Consider the following 16,589-nt stretch of genomic DNA (forward strand, 5'->3'; position numbering starts at 1 on the left):
CAAAATAATCTACTGTATTTCAGCTAAGGGATAAAATTATTTTATCAACCGTTAAGTTTGGGAATTACTCTCAATTTTCTATACATTGAATGTGGAGTTAAAATGGATGAATAGGTTTATGCAAGGTCATAAGAACATAAGGAGCTAGTATATACGGCTGCTTGATTCCAAAGCCTTGTTGTTTTACTACAGCCCAGTGTGCTCTTCCAGAACAACTTAGATAGGTATTTTGAAAAGGTTTCATTCTTAGCTGCAATCCCATTCAGTAAGTTCCCATAGTGATAATGCATTAGAAATAAGAGTGGACATTTTTTAAAGAAAAAAAAAAAATGAAAAACACTGTGTGATTAAATTTACTTACAAAGGGATGTGAATTGCTTTTTCATGTGCATTTATTTTCATTGGAATTTTTTAAATGTAAGTTATAGTAGTTTTATAGTCTTATGATAGCCATAGTTACAATGAGGTCTCACTAATGTTTCAACCAGCAATCTCCCTGGCAGACCACTTCAATCTTTGCTCCATCTCCTTTAGTGATTTAGAAACTTCTAGCTCCCTTCTAAGCCCAAAATCAAGACAGTTTTGACTATAACCATGACAGCAAAACCCTAAGAAATTAATGAAAATACTCTGTTCAGTACCACACCTGGCTTTTAATATATAATATTTCTACAGACTCAAAAAATCTGAATGTCAAATTTTCCATTTACATGCTCAATCTTAGAGTCTTCTTTCTTGTCCTCCATGTCTACTCTAGCCAACTGTGGAGCATATTTTGTATACAATAAAACAAAAGTGAAAAACACATGAATATACTGTAAAGTAATTTCATCTTATTTCACAAATAATCAGAGGTAATAAGTGTTACTACAGTGGCATATAACTGTGGAATATGAAGCATTTATACTTCCAAGAGATGTGGAGAGTTTAGTGGACAAGGATGCTGCAAGTGTAAGCAAAAGAAACAAGTTCATCATACTCTCTCAAGCTCTCAATGAATTATGCTGTTCTATTTCTTGGCCACTTGCTATTTAATCTTTACTGAGGAACATGAACATTTTGATGCCAATTATTTTCCTATTGTGTGTCTCAACTATTTATGGGGCTTTTCCTAAGCCTATGGTTTTAATACTAAAGACTAAACGGTTCCAAACCATAACTTGAAAATGTACTGATAATATTCTAATGAATAATAGCTACAGTTTTTATCTTTTATCCTTCAGTGAATTCAAGTGAAATGTTTTAAATCAGGATTAAATCCTGTTGTAAAATCAGAATTTTCAAAATGAATTCATGAACATGAAATATTACCATCACCTTGAAACTTGCTAAAATGCAAATCAGCATCATAAACTCTGTGGGTAAGTGCTTGTAAACAAACACTACCAACAACTGGGGATAATAATGAAATTTGAGAATGATTGACATAGATTATGATCAAAAGATAATATTTTATTTTCTCTCAACTAGTGTATATAGCAAAAGACAAACAGTACCATATGCTATCAATCTATCTGTGTTTGTCTAGCTCTATAACTATATATACATATATATTTATACACATTATCCATCTACAAAAGCCACAATTACATGGCTGAATGAGTAGAAAACCCATGTTTTTACCTGAGCAAGTTGAGAAGTGAGGAATGTTGTAGATGAAGCTGAATCACTCGTTCGGTGATATCCACAGGTAAAGACTGATTTGAATTGACTTCTGGTGGCATTTGTCCACTCAGATGAAGTAGCACATCATAAATAGTCTTATTATATTTGGTAAAGTCATTCTGTCTAGTATACTTTTTGGGTGATAAGGGGGAGTAATATTGTATTTTTTGTACATCCCTATGGGAGTAAAAAAATTTAAAAAGCAGTCTCAAAATGTTACATTATAAAAAAGTGTTCCATGAGTAAATAAAATTGTATTAAAACCAACTAAGAAATGCACACAACTCAGGCATCAATTGTTAGTCAAAATAAGGCTTATAAAGATTCCTAGGTGTTTCTAGTATATCACGCAAACACATATGTAATGTTACTGTGTTTTTAAAATAAGACTCTGGGGCCACTAATTCCTGTTCTGTTGTTGTATCAACTCATTATACATGTCAATTTTTGAGTGAAGCAAAAATTTTTTTTGCCATCCAAATTTTATCACATTTTTGTCATACTGTACCACTTAATTTTGATAAGTAATCACAGTCATAAATTTGTCACTAGACTAGAATGATGAATAAAAATTATACAAGAGGACATTTTGTATGGAGGATCTCCAGTTTCGTGTATGGAAATTTTGTATTGTATAATACAGGAAGAAGCACTTTGTATGGGATAAGGGTTAATCAAACATTGATCAAAACCTGGCGGTCATTTATCGCGTAACCTTTTAGAAGCTACTTGACCTTTCTGCTTCTCAGAAGCAGAAATATTACATAACAGAGCTAGTGTAATATTTTATGAAAGAAATTAGTACTATGATTCCATGTGAAATGAAACACTGGCAAAAACTATAACTTAAACCATAGAGGACACATACAAAAAGTTCTTCTTGAAACCTAAACTGAAACAAACACAACAGCACAATTAGTAAAACTAAATTCACGCTGCAGTTCCATGAAACTAGAACTCCGAGAAAAATGGTACCTTCAAAATAGAGACACTTAAGAGTTCTGAAGATTTTTTTAAGGCATAGAAAAGAAAAATACTGTATTTTCAAAATGCTGAAAGGAAATAGCAGCTTAAATGCCATTTTTAACAAATTCTGTACAATGTCAAAATACACACAGTTTCAGAAACAAAATACAGAAATTTGTTACTCAACCACTGTTTAAATCGGAAAATAACTGTATTTGAGAGGGAAAAATCATCTCACAGTGTAGATTAAACATGCAAAAAGCACAAAGAACAATAACATTGCTAAATATCAACATCTATTTATACATATAAAATATGTATTTTAATATGTATGATTATGTTATACAACAGTGGTAGTACATGACAGGGAGGAAGAAAACAAAGGGTCTTGTAAATTCAAAGAATTAGATTAGATTCTTAATTACTACAACTCAAGTGAGCTAAAAATGTATGCTGTGATGTTTAAGCCAATCAATAGAAGATTAAGACGATTATGTCTAACTCCTAAGCTATGAAAGTATAAATTATAAGACACCCTTTTCCACCAGAAACAGGAAAGAGAAAAAAATTGGGAAAAAATAATCACACCCACTCTTCCCTCACCCTCAGTCATTCCGACTCTGATCAACTACATAAGCATCATCCAATATAAAAAATAAAAATAAGAAAATCATAATATAAGAAAGAAAACAGTTAATCCAGGCATAGACAAAAACAGAAAGAAAGCAAATAGTAAGTTTAAAAAGAAAAGAAGCTAAATTTTAAAATCACAACTATCTGTTATTTCAATAGAGTACAAATTCAAATATTGAAACAATGAGAATGAAATGAGCTAAAGATAGGTACAAAGTGAGACACAAGCACAAATAAAGGAAACAGATTTATGTAAAATATTAAACATAATGAAAGCAAGATATTTATATTCATATAAGATTTATAGTATTTAAGACAGAAACATTACTTGAAATATAGAAAGAAATTTCATAGTATTAAAAGTTCCAATGTATCAGAAAGATGTTAAAAAAGATGCATTGGAGAATGGAGAGGTAGGAACAATGGCCTTTTCCTTAAATGGAATTGAGTCAACTGCATAAACCGCACACCAAGCAGTATAGAATCTCTTGGATAAATGCCGTAAGTGATATCAAGTCAATTGGGATTGAAAAGTAGGGAAAAACAAATCTTGACCTTTATCTCATACTGTGCTCAAAAGCAAATTCCAGGAGGATTGAATATCGAGCATGAAAGAATAAACAACAAAGCTTCTAGAAATAACAAAAGAGGATATCTTTATGTCTGAGGGAAAGATTTCATAAAGACAGATAGAAGTAATCACCATTGAGATACGTATTCATAAATTGGTATATACATAAATTAGAAAAAATATGTTTCTGATGTGAAATCACTGCAAAATGTTTTTGGAAAACAAAATTAGAAGATAATATTGATTATTGAGAAATTGCTTTTACACAAAACCCAACAAAGGTATCAATGAAAATCACACAAAATTTCTACAAATAAATAAGCAAAAGAAAAGGGGGAGGGAAGGACTCAACCTTTAAATGAGAAGAAAATTGACACAGAAACTTTAAGCACAGTATATCCAAATGAGCAAGGAGTGGCAAAACTTTTCTTAATAACAGCAAAATGCCAGTTCAAATCATAACAATCAAATAATGCTAAAAAGACTGATAATATTAAACATTTCTTAAGATTTAAAGGTGAGTAGAAATTAATACAAACATTTTAGAAAATTGGAAAATTTTTACTAATTTCTATAAAAAAACTTTAAAAGATAACATATAGGAAAAAGATACACTTAGCTTCATTGGACTATTTTTGATTAAGGAGCAACTGCTTAGATGCAGCTCTAACTAGTAGCTATAAAGATGAATATTCTCCCTGTGATGGCAGGAATTTACTCAAGTGCTGAGAAGAAAACTTCTGAGAACCCCGTACGACTACAAGAGCACAACAGTTAATGAGCCCAAATTTCTGCTTGAATTACCAAAGAAATTGAGTGACTTGATATAACCAAAGTAGTTTAATTATTTTAGAAATTACCATTTATGTGGTAAAGGCAACACATCAAAGATGAGAGGTAAAAGTATTGTCCAAGAGATGATAGCAAGAAAAGAGAGCCCTACCTGTTTGCTCAATACCACATCTGTCTTCTTGACTAGATTCCGCAGTAGAGAGATGTCAGTTTACTTCCCTAGAACTGTGTGTGGTTTCCAAAAATATTCTAGTATAAAAGAGCTTTTCCTACCCATGGTTTATGTTTTCTTATTTCACAGACGAGGAAACTGAGGTTCAGAAAACTTTAGTAGTTGCATCAAATGTTTTCAGGAAACCAGAAACTCCATGCATACAAAACAATTTTTATCTGTCTATATATTTTTATAAGTTATCTAATAACTTATTAATTCTAAGTAAATTATGTGATATTGTGTTTTACTTAAAAGCATCTCAATTAATAATTATATTTTACAACATGATATACTAGAAAGAATTTAGAGTAACCGGTTGCTTACCTTCTTATTGTCTCTGGAATAGAAAGCAGGTGGGGTCCTTCAGGCCAGCCAAAGAGACTGAACCAGATCTGGGTTGCATCTACAACCTTCTGAATGAAGTCATACGCCTGTGTTCCTTTTTCAGGAGAAAAGAACTGTTCATTTTTAAATTCCTTTTCCTTAGACTTATCATTTTCTTTCTTTTGTGACTCACATTTATTTAAGCTCATGTTTTCCGGCATAATTTCCAATCCTAGAATTAATATTCATAGGAAAAAAATGGTTTATTTGGCCATAAAGTGCTTACCTATTTTCATCTGTAATAGTCAAATAGAGTCTATTCTACCAGACAGTCCATATTCTTTAGATATTCTGAGTCAATTTACTCTATATGAATAAGATCCATAATGAGAAACTCAGCAGAGATATTTTAAATGCACAATTTTCATTAAAACAGTTTCATTTTCTTTTTGTCATAATGGGTATATGAGAATATTCCCAGAACTTCTGCTATTGGTCATTGAAGAGCAATCTCAAAGCAGGTGACTTAGCTGAGACCAATGACAAACTCTTGGCTTTCATCATAGATTTTCTGTCACCTGGAAAAGTCTAACTTTAAATTATGTTAAGCAGATCATGCCACAGGTTGAATTTAGAGTAACACTATGCATTTGCCACATACCAACAAATAGATTTCCATGTGTAGGTTCAGCATCAATAAATCTAGTAGCAGTGGCTGCCATTTTAATTAAAGATGGAGAGCATACTTTACAGTCCAAGGCAGGAAGGAAAGCACTGCCTCTATGCCTCATGGGAATCCGACATTTTTCTGTAATTGACAAATTGAGTCACAATAAAATAAACACTTAAGGAATTCACTATCAAACTATTTGATCTGATTTTCATACATGTATGTGAAAACAAAGAGAAATAATATCTAAAGATCCATTGTACATCAAAAGAAAAATGAGAAAAAAAGCATAAAAGATTGTATGGTTTTTCAAGTTAAATGAAATTCATTTGATAAGGCAACTGTTATGGTACAGTTAAAAAACAGAATGAACAGTGCTCAATTTCACACTATTAAAGAATATAAAACTATTTTACATTTGTCCTCACTTTCAAATACAGAATTATTACATACTATATTCAAAATAAGACATTCAAAAGGATAACCAACAAAAGTAATTACTCCCTAGTTAATTCTCTGTAATGCAAACCACTCCTTGATTATGCAGTGATACCTTTCAAACAGACTTAAATCCCCAGAACTGCTATTCGAATACATGCATCAGAAATTGCAACAACAGGAATCTGAATCTAATCCAAGGAAAGCAAATAGATATATCAAGGACAGATATTAAAAACAAATATGCAAAGGCCTCCATGGTGGCATATCAGGATAGCCCTCTACCTGGCGCTAGCATCCCACATGGGCCCTAGTTCCAGCTACAGCTGCTTCATCTCTGATCCAACTCTGTGCTGATGGCCTTGGAGGGCAGTGGAAAATTGCCTCAACACTTACATGAGTGACCCGGAAGAAGCTCGTGGTTCCCAGCTTCTGGCCATTGTGACCATTTAGGGAGTGAGTCAGTGGGTGGAAGATCTTTCTCTCTTCTCTTTCAAGTTAAATAAATCTTTTTTTTTTTTTTTAATGTGCAACTTATAGGTCTTCGTCATCTAGTTCTGTTCAGAAAGGCATTGCCTGTACAGTTAAAAAAAAAATCTGACTTGACAGCTTTGCACCACTATTCTAGAGCAGTTAAAGCATGGGCATATTATACACTTTAACTGCTCTAGAATAGTGGTGCAAAGCTTTTATCCATAAAATGAACCAAAGATTCTGAGCTTGTAAGTGTGATGTGAAGACTACTTTAAATGGAATTGTGAGTATAAATGAGCTGTATTTACTAACTTTCCTCTGTCCTTTCTGTATGAACTCAATGAAAAATCTCCAGAGAACTTCTATCCAATAGACATGTACATCTCTAGACTGCTACACCACTATAGACTTCAAAGAAGTTGAGCCTTAGAAAATTTAATGGTAGAACGACTTGTTGTGTATGCATTAGACAGTGCAATTCTAACTTCCCATAAACTGATCAAATTGTGGAGAGCAAAAGCCTTACCACTATGCTTAAAGTTAATGATTCTCATATTTTAATGATGCATGCAAGATATAGCAAATTAGTAATGCAAACTTTCTTTTGAATATAATGAATACATTTAAAATTTCAGTTTTATTGATACATCATAAATGCAGCATAGTATCTAAGTGTGTAAATCTCACAAACATGCTTAGAACTCCAAAACTAGCTGCCCAATTTCTACATTACTCAGATTCTTAATCTGTAAAGTGAGATATATATTGTATCTCACTAACATAAAGGAGTGATGAAGTAATGCTAACCACAGTTAAAACAGTAATGAAATGGTAGTTTTAATAATTTTTTCTAGGTATTTATAGTCTATGAGTTCCAAATATAGCCATCTTAAAGAGATAAAATGAATATTTATAGTATCCTGCTACTCTCTTGGCATGTAAATTTAAATCATTTAATAAATACATTTAATAAAAGTAGACATTTTTGGATCCAAGTATTAAAGATAAACCATGAGGAAAATTATGGGGTTAGAACACAGAAGAGAATTTTCATTCAGTCTGTGTTACCACTCATCTAACTGCTGTTGTAATTATTTTGTATTATTTTAAATTCTCCTTCACTCAATCGCCAGTACTTAGAATAACATTAAAGTGTGACAATAGGATTATTTTTGTTTTCTTTCTCTATCTTCCCCTGCCCCAATTGGATTATTCCATAAGTTGTTTTTAAATGCTATTTTTGGTGCTCAGATAACGCTCTTTCACATTTAGTTCAACCACTTATTGAAATGCATAATTAATAGAGGCTGTTCTTATCCAAAATTCAGATGCCCATTATATAATGCTGAATTAATTTTTGTCTGCCAGGCACTGTATAAGGCACTGTAGACACAGGGTGAAAAGGACAGAGACAATTTCTCCTCTCACAAATTTCATTAGTGATCACCATCCAGTAAGGGTAAATGTAATAGGCCGGCTAGACCAAAGTGCGGTAAGGGCTGTCACAGGGAAATTGCACAAAGCTGTGGCAATACGTAAGTGAAACACAAAATCCCTGTATGTAGAGGCAAGGATCTTTTGTAGCTTTATGGGGGATATGCTAGGGAAGATTCTCCTGCCAATTAAGTTCTATATGCTAGAAGTCTAATGTGGTTGAGCACAGAAGAAACAATGTCCAGAAATGAGAATTAACCCATTATCTTGGGTTATGTCATGTGGGGTCTGAGAGGCTCCATCATACTACTAAGGGTGTTCCCTGCAAAACTACGGGGGAACTAGAGGATTAGTTTTTCAGTTTGTAAAGATTACTGTGGCCACAATGTAACAGATAATTCACAGAAGATAATGACAACGAGTTAAAAAGACTTTTTTCATTGATCTAAACAAGATATTATGGTAGTTTAAATCTGTCTGATTGCAATGGAAGGGGAAACAAGTGAAATGAATTGATGGAACAGAAGCGGGTTGCGAGAGAGAAGACACTGTCCAGGGGATGGCACTCAAGTTTCTGAATAAAAATGTAGGTATATCTACAGGAACAAAGTATATAGACAGATAAGAAAATGTCAGAAATAGGTGTTCAGTTTGGATATTATTTTTATTTTTTATTTTTTTATTAATTATTTTGCATTATGTGACAGTTTCATAGGCTCTGGGAACCCCCCACCCCTCCCCCTCCCCTCCCCCCTGGTGGATTCCTCCACCTTGATGCAGTATTACAGTTCAAATTCAATCAAGATTCTTTCCTTGCAAACGTATACCAAGCATAGAGTCCAGCTACTTATTGTCCAGATGGGTTGAACAGTTTCTTGGGGAGACCATTTCTGGACCGAAGTTAGAGCTGGTAGGATATCATCCCAGTCAATTAAGAGTCCCAATATAACATCAACAGCAATTTGCAACATTATGGAATTGACATGGTTTTGAGTAACCAGTATGTTAAAAAAAAAAAAAAAAAAGCAAGTTCTTAATCACAACCTATGATTAGCTCATTGACATTTCAATTTTAGTTTATATACAGGACCAGCTGCTATATACCTTAAAATGGCTATAAGGTACCATTCAGCTGTCTCGTGTCTATTTCATAGTTTGGATATTATTTTGCGATGTCAATAATAACCAATACAGTAAGAATTAGAAATCTTTCACATGTGACTTACCACTCTTTAAGACAATTTTGTGCTTATCAAGATGTGTTGCCATAAATGGGTAAAGGGTAAGAATGCAGTTTTCTGCTGTGGCACTAACTGGGATTGGAAACCTAAAAGTAAAAATAATGTATTTAAACAAAATACAATTTTTAGCTGCAGTAAACACAAAGATTTAAGTACCTAAGCTGCTTTCAATGATGAAAACATGAATTACTTATTACATTTTCTTTTACTTTGCTTTTGCTAATTACTTCTTGTATTTTAATGATTTTATAATATTTTCTTTTAGGGGTGGCATTGTGTCATAGTGGGTAAAGCTGCCATCTGCGATACCAGAATTCGAAATGGGCACTGGTTTGTTCTGGCCGCTGTTTCAAATCCTGCTCCTTGCTAACGGTCTGGGAAAATCAGCAGCAGATAGGTCAGGTAGTTGGGTCACTGCACCCATATAGGACACCCAGAATCCACTCCTGGCTCATGGCTCCAGGTTGGTTCTCTGCTGGCCATTTTAGCCATCTGGGAAGTGAACCAGTATTTGGAATCTCTCTCTCTCTTTCCGTGTGTGTGTGTGTGTGTGTGTGTGTGTGTGTGTCCCTCTCTCCTTGATTAGTTCTTTCAAATAAATAAATCTTTTAAAAAGTATTTACTTCTCCAGTTTTAAAAACACTGTGAATTTCACTATTAAATATGCTCTGAGAACACAAATTGTAAATATGTGTGGTAAAGCACACAGCAATATTTAGAATTGCAGATGTCTCAGAATTAATGTACTCATATATTTTTTAAAATTCCTTCAAAATGGGATCTAGCCTTGGATGTCATTGTCCAAGACTACCCAATGACACAACTCAGCAGCCCATCTCACATCTGGAAAACTGCAACTGTAGAAGTCCTACTCAAGAGCAACACAAAAATCAAATAAAATCCCCAATCTTAACCCTCACTATAGTCCTTCAAATATTAAAATACAGTCATGTTTTCTAATATTTCATAGAAATTTTTATTTCACACCAATTAATAAGAAATCTGAATTATCAAGACCACTTGGACATCTCTTCTCTCACCAACATTTCATATCTTGATATTGAATGACATGGTGAATACATATAATCTATTAAATAAGGTGAGGAAAGGTCTCACAGTTCACTCCTGTACTAATTAGCTCATGAATAATGAATTCTAATCACATATTTCTATTTATGAATCATTAGTGAAGACAAACTCTTATGCTTCCCTGGTCAAATATCATTATAGGTGAAACTCTGAAGCACCAGGTTAAATCTCTGTCATAATCTGATAATTATTCATACTTTATCACTTTCAAAGATCATGTGCAATATTGTAATGACCTGTCAAATATACATCAACCACCATGAGAAATATTATTGTTTTATTTTACATCTACTATATTTATTAAGATTCTGTTTCTGGGCCTGGTGCATTAGCCTATCGGTTAAATCCTCGCCTTGCATGCTCCAAGATCCAACATGGGCAGTTGTTCATATCCCAGCTGTCCTCTTCCCATACAGCTCCCTGCTTGTGGCCTAGGAAAGCAGCAGAGCATGGCCCAAAGCCCTGGGACCCTGCACCTGTCTGGGAGACCCAGAAGAAGCTTCTGGCTCCTGGCGTCGGATTGGCCATTGTGATCACTTGGGCAGTGAACCAGCGAACAGTTTTTTTCTCTTTGTCTCTCTTATCTGTAAATCTGCCTTTTCAAGAAAAAATAATCCTTTTTGAAAAAGATTCTGTTTATATCTGTACTGAACATGCTTCCGATTCACAGAAAAAAAAAAAAAGGAAAACCAAGAAGAAAGAAGCCAATATGTTTTGGGAAATATATCTCTCTACTTCTGTGTTGTCTATGCAGAACTTTTGCTACAATACAACCAGAAAAAAAAATCACATGTTGTCAAAACAGAGAGTGGCTATGGAAGATTAAAAGTGTTCACTGCTTGTGTTATTTCAGGTTAATGATGTATATTTCCATTATAAGGCAAAGTAAAAGCGAAAAATAGGAGGGCATGAAAATAAGCTGGACAAGCCCTTTAAAATGTTTTTCATTGTGAAATCCACTGTTATCAATGCTATCGACAAGAAAAAGAAGCATTATTCAAGACTTAAAATCATTTAAGTGATTTTTGATAACTGTATTTGTTCCTTGGGAATTTTTTCTACTAAAGAAATTTCACAGGAAAACCTTTTTACAGTTTCCTTTTCCAAGCCTTTTGGAAATGTTTCTTAATATAATTACTACTAGCAAACTACTCCACATACAACTTTAATTACCAAAAAAATTCACTTATTTAAATATTTAAAAGCAATGAATGAGTTCATTATCTCTCACAGAAATTCAGAAGTGAAAAGGGATGTTCTTGGGAACCGCTATAAGATCAGAGGTGGAATGCCTAAAGAGCGAAAGGCCAGGGCAGCTTTGCCGATTTAAGAGAAGATCTAATCATGCTAACTTTGGAAAATTAAATAAAATGAAAACAATCCACCAATGAAAGGATTTGCCCATATCAAAGGTCCAAGGAATGTTCATGATTTGAGTTCTTTGTTCATCTGCTTGCATGGAAAAGCCTCTATTGCCCAAGTATATGATTTGCAAAGTTCCTAAATCGCTTTCAATGCTTATAATTTATCCTAAAAATGTTGAGGATTGAAATGGGAGTTTGAAGGGCTGGAGTACTGAGTAAAGACACCATACAGTCATCCCATGCGGGCATCAGATTGTGTCCTGGCTGCTTCTCTTCAAATCCAGCTTGCAGCTAATGGCCTGGGAAAAGCAGCAGAGCATAGCTTAAGAGTTTAAGCTCCTACTATCTCTGTGGAAGACCCCATGAAGTTCCCGGATTCTGGTTTTGGACTGCCTCAGCCTTGGCCATGGAGGCTACCTGGAGAGCATGCCAGTGGATAGTAAATCTCTGTTCTCTCTGACTCCCTCTCTTGCTGTAGCTATTTCAAATTAACTCAAAATGAAATGGGAGTTCGGGGAAAAGATGAGATGCTTAAAAGAAGTTATTAACTTAAAAGGCAAGGAATTTCAGGTAAAACATCTCTCCAGGCTAGGAGAAAATACAAAATAACAGCAATTTCTTCAGTGCCTAAATTGTCTTTTGAGTTTACTTAAGATTTAAGAAAGAAAGGAAAAGAAAAAGTCCACTGTCTTTCCAGCCTCTTCAGGGGAACACCACCGCTTGCCGCCTGTCTCAGCTTCACCCGCCAAGGCCGTCCTGATCAGCTCCGGGAGCCCCCAGAAGACAGCACCCACTACCATCTTCCCTGGTCACCTACTTCAAAAAGCCAAAGTCCTTGCAGTTAGAGTCCATCAGAACAAGTTCAGTCTCTGTTAGCATCAGAGAAAAATGGAAGTCTGAGTTGTATAACTTAGATTTTTTTGGTCCATCAATATGTGTAAGAAAGACATGCAGAAAGGGTTCAAGAGAATTCCATGAACAAATGTGCTAGATACAGCTATATTCATATATCTTTCTCTCTTCTAATTCCAACCACATGTATTTGTTTTTTATTATGCATATGTACCAATGATTATCCCTCTAAAAAATTAAATGGTTACATAAACAGCAGACATGGACCAATCTTTGGTGTACAATTCACCCTAATGTTACTTCTCATTGCACATATTTTAATAAACTTTATTACTTTACATTTAACTTCTGACAATCTGATTAATCAGATCATCTCAAGGTATAATGCAAAAGTGGATTTCAGGAAATGTCGGGAAAGAAGTTTAGAAATATGGTTTTACCAGTGTGTACTTGAATTTCCCTGAGCTTGCTAAAGTAATCTGTTGGAAATGAAGTACTATTCTTGGGAAGTTATTAAGATACTGTTTCTCATTGCGAGTCAATAATCACTTGCCATGGCCATTTTCTTTGTCCCAGTTTTTGTTCAATTACTCAACAATTATTAACTCAATGAGCTTTTCATGATGACACTTGAGATAGATTCTGCAATTGTCCTTAATTCATAGAGCAGGAAACAGAAAATCAAAAGTAAAGTTAGAAAATCCAGGTTTTGATCCCAGGCAGCCTTGGTCCAGAATACACACTGGTAAGCATGATTATGCTATTTCACTGAGAGAGAAAACTTGCCAATTGGAACATTAAAGAAATGTTTATGTCCAAAGTGCTTTTATCAGATGCCTCTCCTTTTAATATTTAAGAATGATACAGAATATAAACCTACTATTCTTCATTGTCAGATTTAAGAGAATCAAAATTTAGGTGTCTTACCAGTTGCCTTTGTCATCGTAGAAAAAAAGGTTGATGAAAAACGATACAGGTTTAGATGATTTGAAGCGAAGCAGGCAGAGGAGTTCATCATTAACTCCACAGGGAGAGCCTGTGATGACTGCCCCTTTCGGAAAATCCACAGATAGAGGGTAAACTTCACTATACTCGTCATCAACAAGAAGCTCTGCTGTTGGAATCTGGACATTTATAACTGAATGTCTGTTTAAAATTTTAAAAAGGTGTTTTTAGCTTAAATTGCTTATAAATAATTGGGTTAAAATACATTTTTAAAAATTAATGTCAAAACAACAAATATTTATAATACAAAGAATTATTGAAGACATCTTTATATTGTCTTATTTTAAGATAGCAATATAAGATTTGCAATGTGTAAAGTTAACCAAGAACCACTTGAGATGATCAAATGTTCCTTTTGTTCTTTGAGGATTAAAAAAGAAAAGAACACTTGATGAAAAGCAATATTTTAACCATAAACATTATATAAATATCATTGTTCAAAAATAATATTGTTCTATATTCTGACAAGAATCTGGCAAAAATTAGCACTGTGAGACAAATTTAGTGAATGAAGACTAAATAATCTCAACAAATATTTATGCAGGTACACGTTTTTAAATTTCAGTAGTATTAAGCACTTGCATAGATGTATAAAGAATAATTTCCCAATCTCTATTAAAATTATGCTAACATTCATGTTTAATAATATATATGAAATATTTGGTATAAAATATTTGTAATTATAATCTGTAATATTCACTTTAAAATCAAATTACTATTTCTAATTTTTAGTAATCAATAAATATTTGAGCATACTATTTTATTATATATGTACAGGCCTATAATAAATATTAAAATATTAACAAATAGGACTCATATACTCTAGTATTTTAATCGGTGTGAAAACTAACCAGCTAATTAAAGAGAAAATGCAACTCAAATTTCAATTTGATTAATCAATTCTATAGCACATTCAATAAAAATATAAAAAGCAAAACTAAAACCAGTGAAGTTGCTGAATAGCTATGTGAAATTGGATAAGTCATTAGTGCTATGGGTTTTACCATGTGTTTATAACAAGCAGTTAGCTTACAACATCTCTTCCATTCCTTTAATATTTACCTTATTCTATACATTGCATCTTGCAAGATCCAGCTTTTGAGTGGAAGTAGTTTTAAAATCAGTACCTTTACGTATTAATTTAGAAACTGAGTGATTTAAAGCTTAATTCACATATTAAGCAATGTTTTTTTGATAAAAATAATTATAGCCCAATATATAATCAAACTGTGTTTACAAATGGGCATATAGTTCTAACTTTAAAAAATGTTTTGCTTTTTGGTTGTTTTTGCTTTATATGGAAGATATTAAGAAGTGATACCTTTCTTTACTTGCTCTACTTTAAATTTATTTCAATATTTTGTTTCTAAGATTCCTAACTGTCTCATTAGCTGAGTGTCATGTACTTCATCATCACAGACTATCTAAATACTTAAGTATTCGTTGTAACATACTTTCAATAACTGAATTCCTTAGGGCATCTTAGAAGGACTACTTGTGAATCTAACTGATGCTGCCTTTCCATATCGGCGATTTTGACTTTTTATATGTAGAAAAAATGGAAAAAAGACTGCAAATTTTCAGTAAGGAAATACAAAAATTGCGAGATAACCCACAGTTTTTTTTTATTTTAATGTACAATTAGTAGCCAGACATTATTTGTACCTCTTAAGAAACATAAACAAACAAAAATACATATACAAATGTGATGTGGTAAGTTCCTATTAAGTATTTACCTGAAATAGCTCTGGGGTAAAATCTTAATCTCCATTACAGTTGTTACATCCAAAGGAACAGGAGTGAAAAATATAAATGGTGGGTCAAACAATAACGTGGGTGATTTTACCTCTCCAGTCAGACATAAAATTCGATAGTGAATAGGATTATCATTTAAATATATAGGAATATTAGCCATGTATTTTGCAGTCTTTTCTATTGAAAAAAATATTTTGCATCAGTTTATATACACAAAAAATATTTGCATAATTTAGTCTAATAAATATTAGAGTGTACTATATTATTTTAGTTCTATGGGGTAGAATAGATGACACAGAGACTGAATTTATCCTGCTGAGAAACAAGATAAAGAGTTGCTATATAAACATAAAAGTATGTTAAGGTGTATCCTGTTTAGAAATGAAACGAGTACACTTAAAGCAGATGTTCATTATTTTGAGAAAATAAGTACACATTGATAGGTCAGTGGAACAAGACTTAAAAAGCACATGCTTTCTCTTCTGTGAGTGAAGTTGCTCATATCATTAGTATATAAAGTATTAAGATGAGGTCAGAGAATTGCCATAAAGATCTACTGAGAAATGACAGAAAAAGGATATGTTGAGGTGAAGATAAAGTGCTTTCTCCCAGATTATTAAATTTAGGAAAGGCTGTCAGGGACAACTGATGAAGTTAACCTATTGGGAAGGGAATTCTTGTAAGGCTGGTGAATATGAGGAACGGCTGTTTGCCATGGAGAACTGGCCTCAACACAGCAATCCACAAGTTAATTATTGAGGATGGGTCCTATCTCAGTAAACAGTCAACACTCTTTCACAGCCAGAGTCCCAAGCACAGGATCTTATGGAAGAAAAAAATTGAGCTGGAGGTGGAGAATTTAAGCTTATATCTTGGAAAGCAAAAATGACAGACTAGTGTGACTTGACAGGGATTGAAGCAACTGTGGTTTCATCGGAGAAGAGGATGAGAATGCACTCGACTATGAAAGATCGTGTTTAAAAGGAGTACTGAGAACCACAGCAAAAGGAACACATTCATTGATCTCATCAGGCCAACTAGTTCTCTTGGTATTGGATGTCTTTAGATTATTAAACAAACTTACCATTTGGACAAATAATCT

At 33.4% G+C, this 16,589-nt stretch overlaps 1 protein-coding gene across 1 annotated transcript in view; it reads right to left on the bottom strand.

Moving 5' to 3' along the window:
- The window catches only part of CFAP47 (cilia and flagella associated protein 47), a 206,610-nt gene that overhangs the window by 133,949 nt on the left and 56,072 nt on the right, over window positions 1–16,589 (bottom strand). The window contains exons 25-30 of the mRNA XM_058658984.1: window positions 15,469–15,664; window positions 13,655–13,873; window positions 9,408–9,508; window positions 5,827–5,973; window positions 5,166–5,397; window positions 1,624–1,842 (exon numbers count right to left, since the gene is read on the bottom strand). Coding sequence (XP_058514967.1) covers window positions 1,624–1,842; window positions 5,166–5,397; window positions 5,827–5,973; window positions 9,408–9,508; window positions 13,655–13,873; window positions 15,469–15,664 — 1,114 coding nt within the window. The remainder of the gene's footprint in view (window positions 1–1,623; window positions 1,843–5,165; window positions 5,398–5,826; window positions 5,974–9,407; window positions 9,509–13,654; window positions 13,874–15,468; window positions 15,665–16,589) is intronic.

The sequence above is a fragment of the Ochotona princeps genome, chromosome X (assembly GCF_030435755.1).
Source record: "Ochotona princeps isolate mOchPri1 chromosome X, mOchPri1.hap1, whole genome shotgun sequence".
In the NCBI taxonomy this organism is placed as follows: domain Eukaryota; kingdom Metazoa; phylum Chordata; class Mammalia; order Lagomorpha; family Ochotonidae; genus Ochotona; species Ochotona princeps.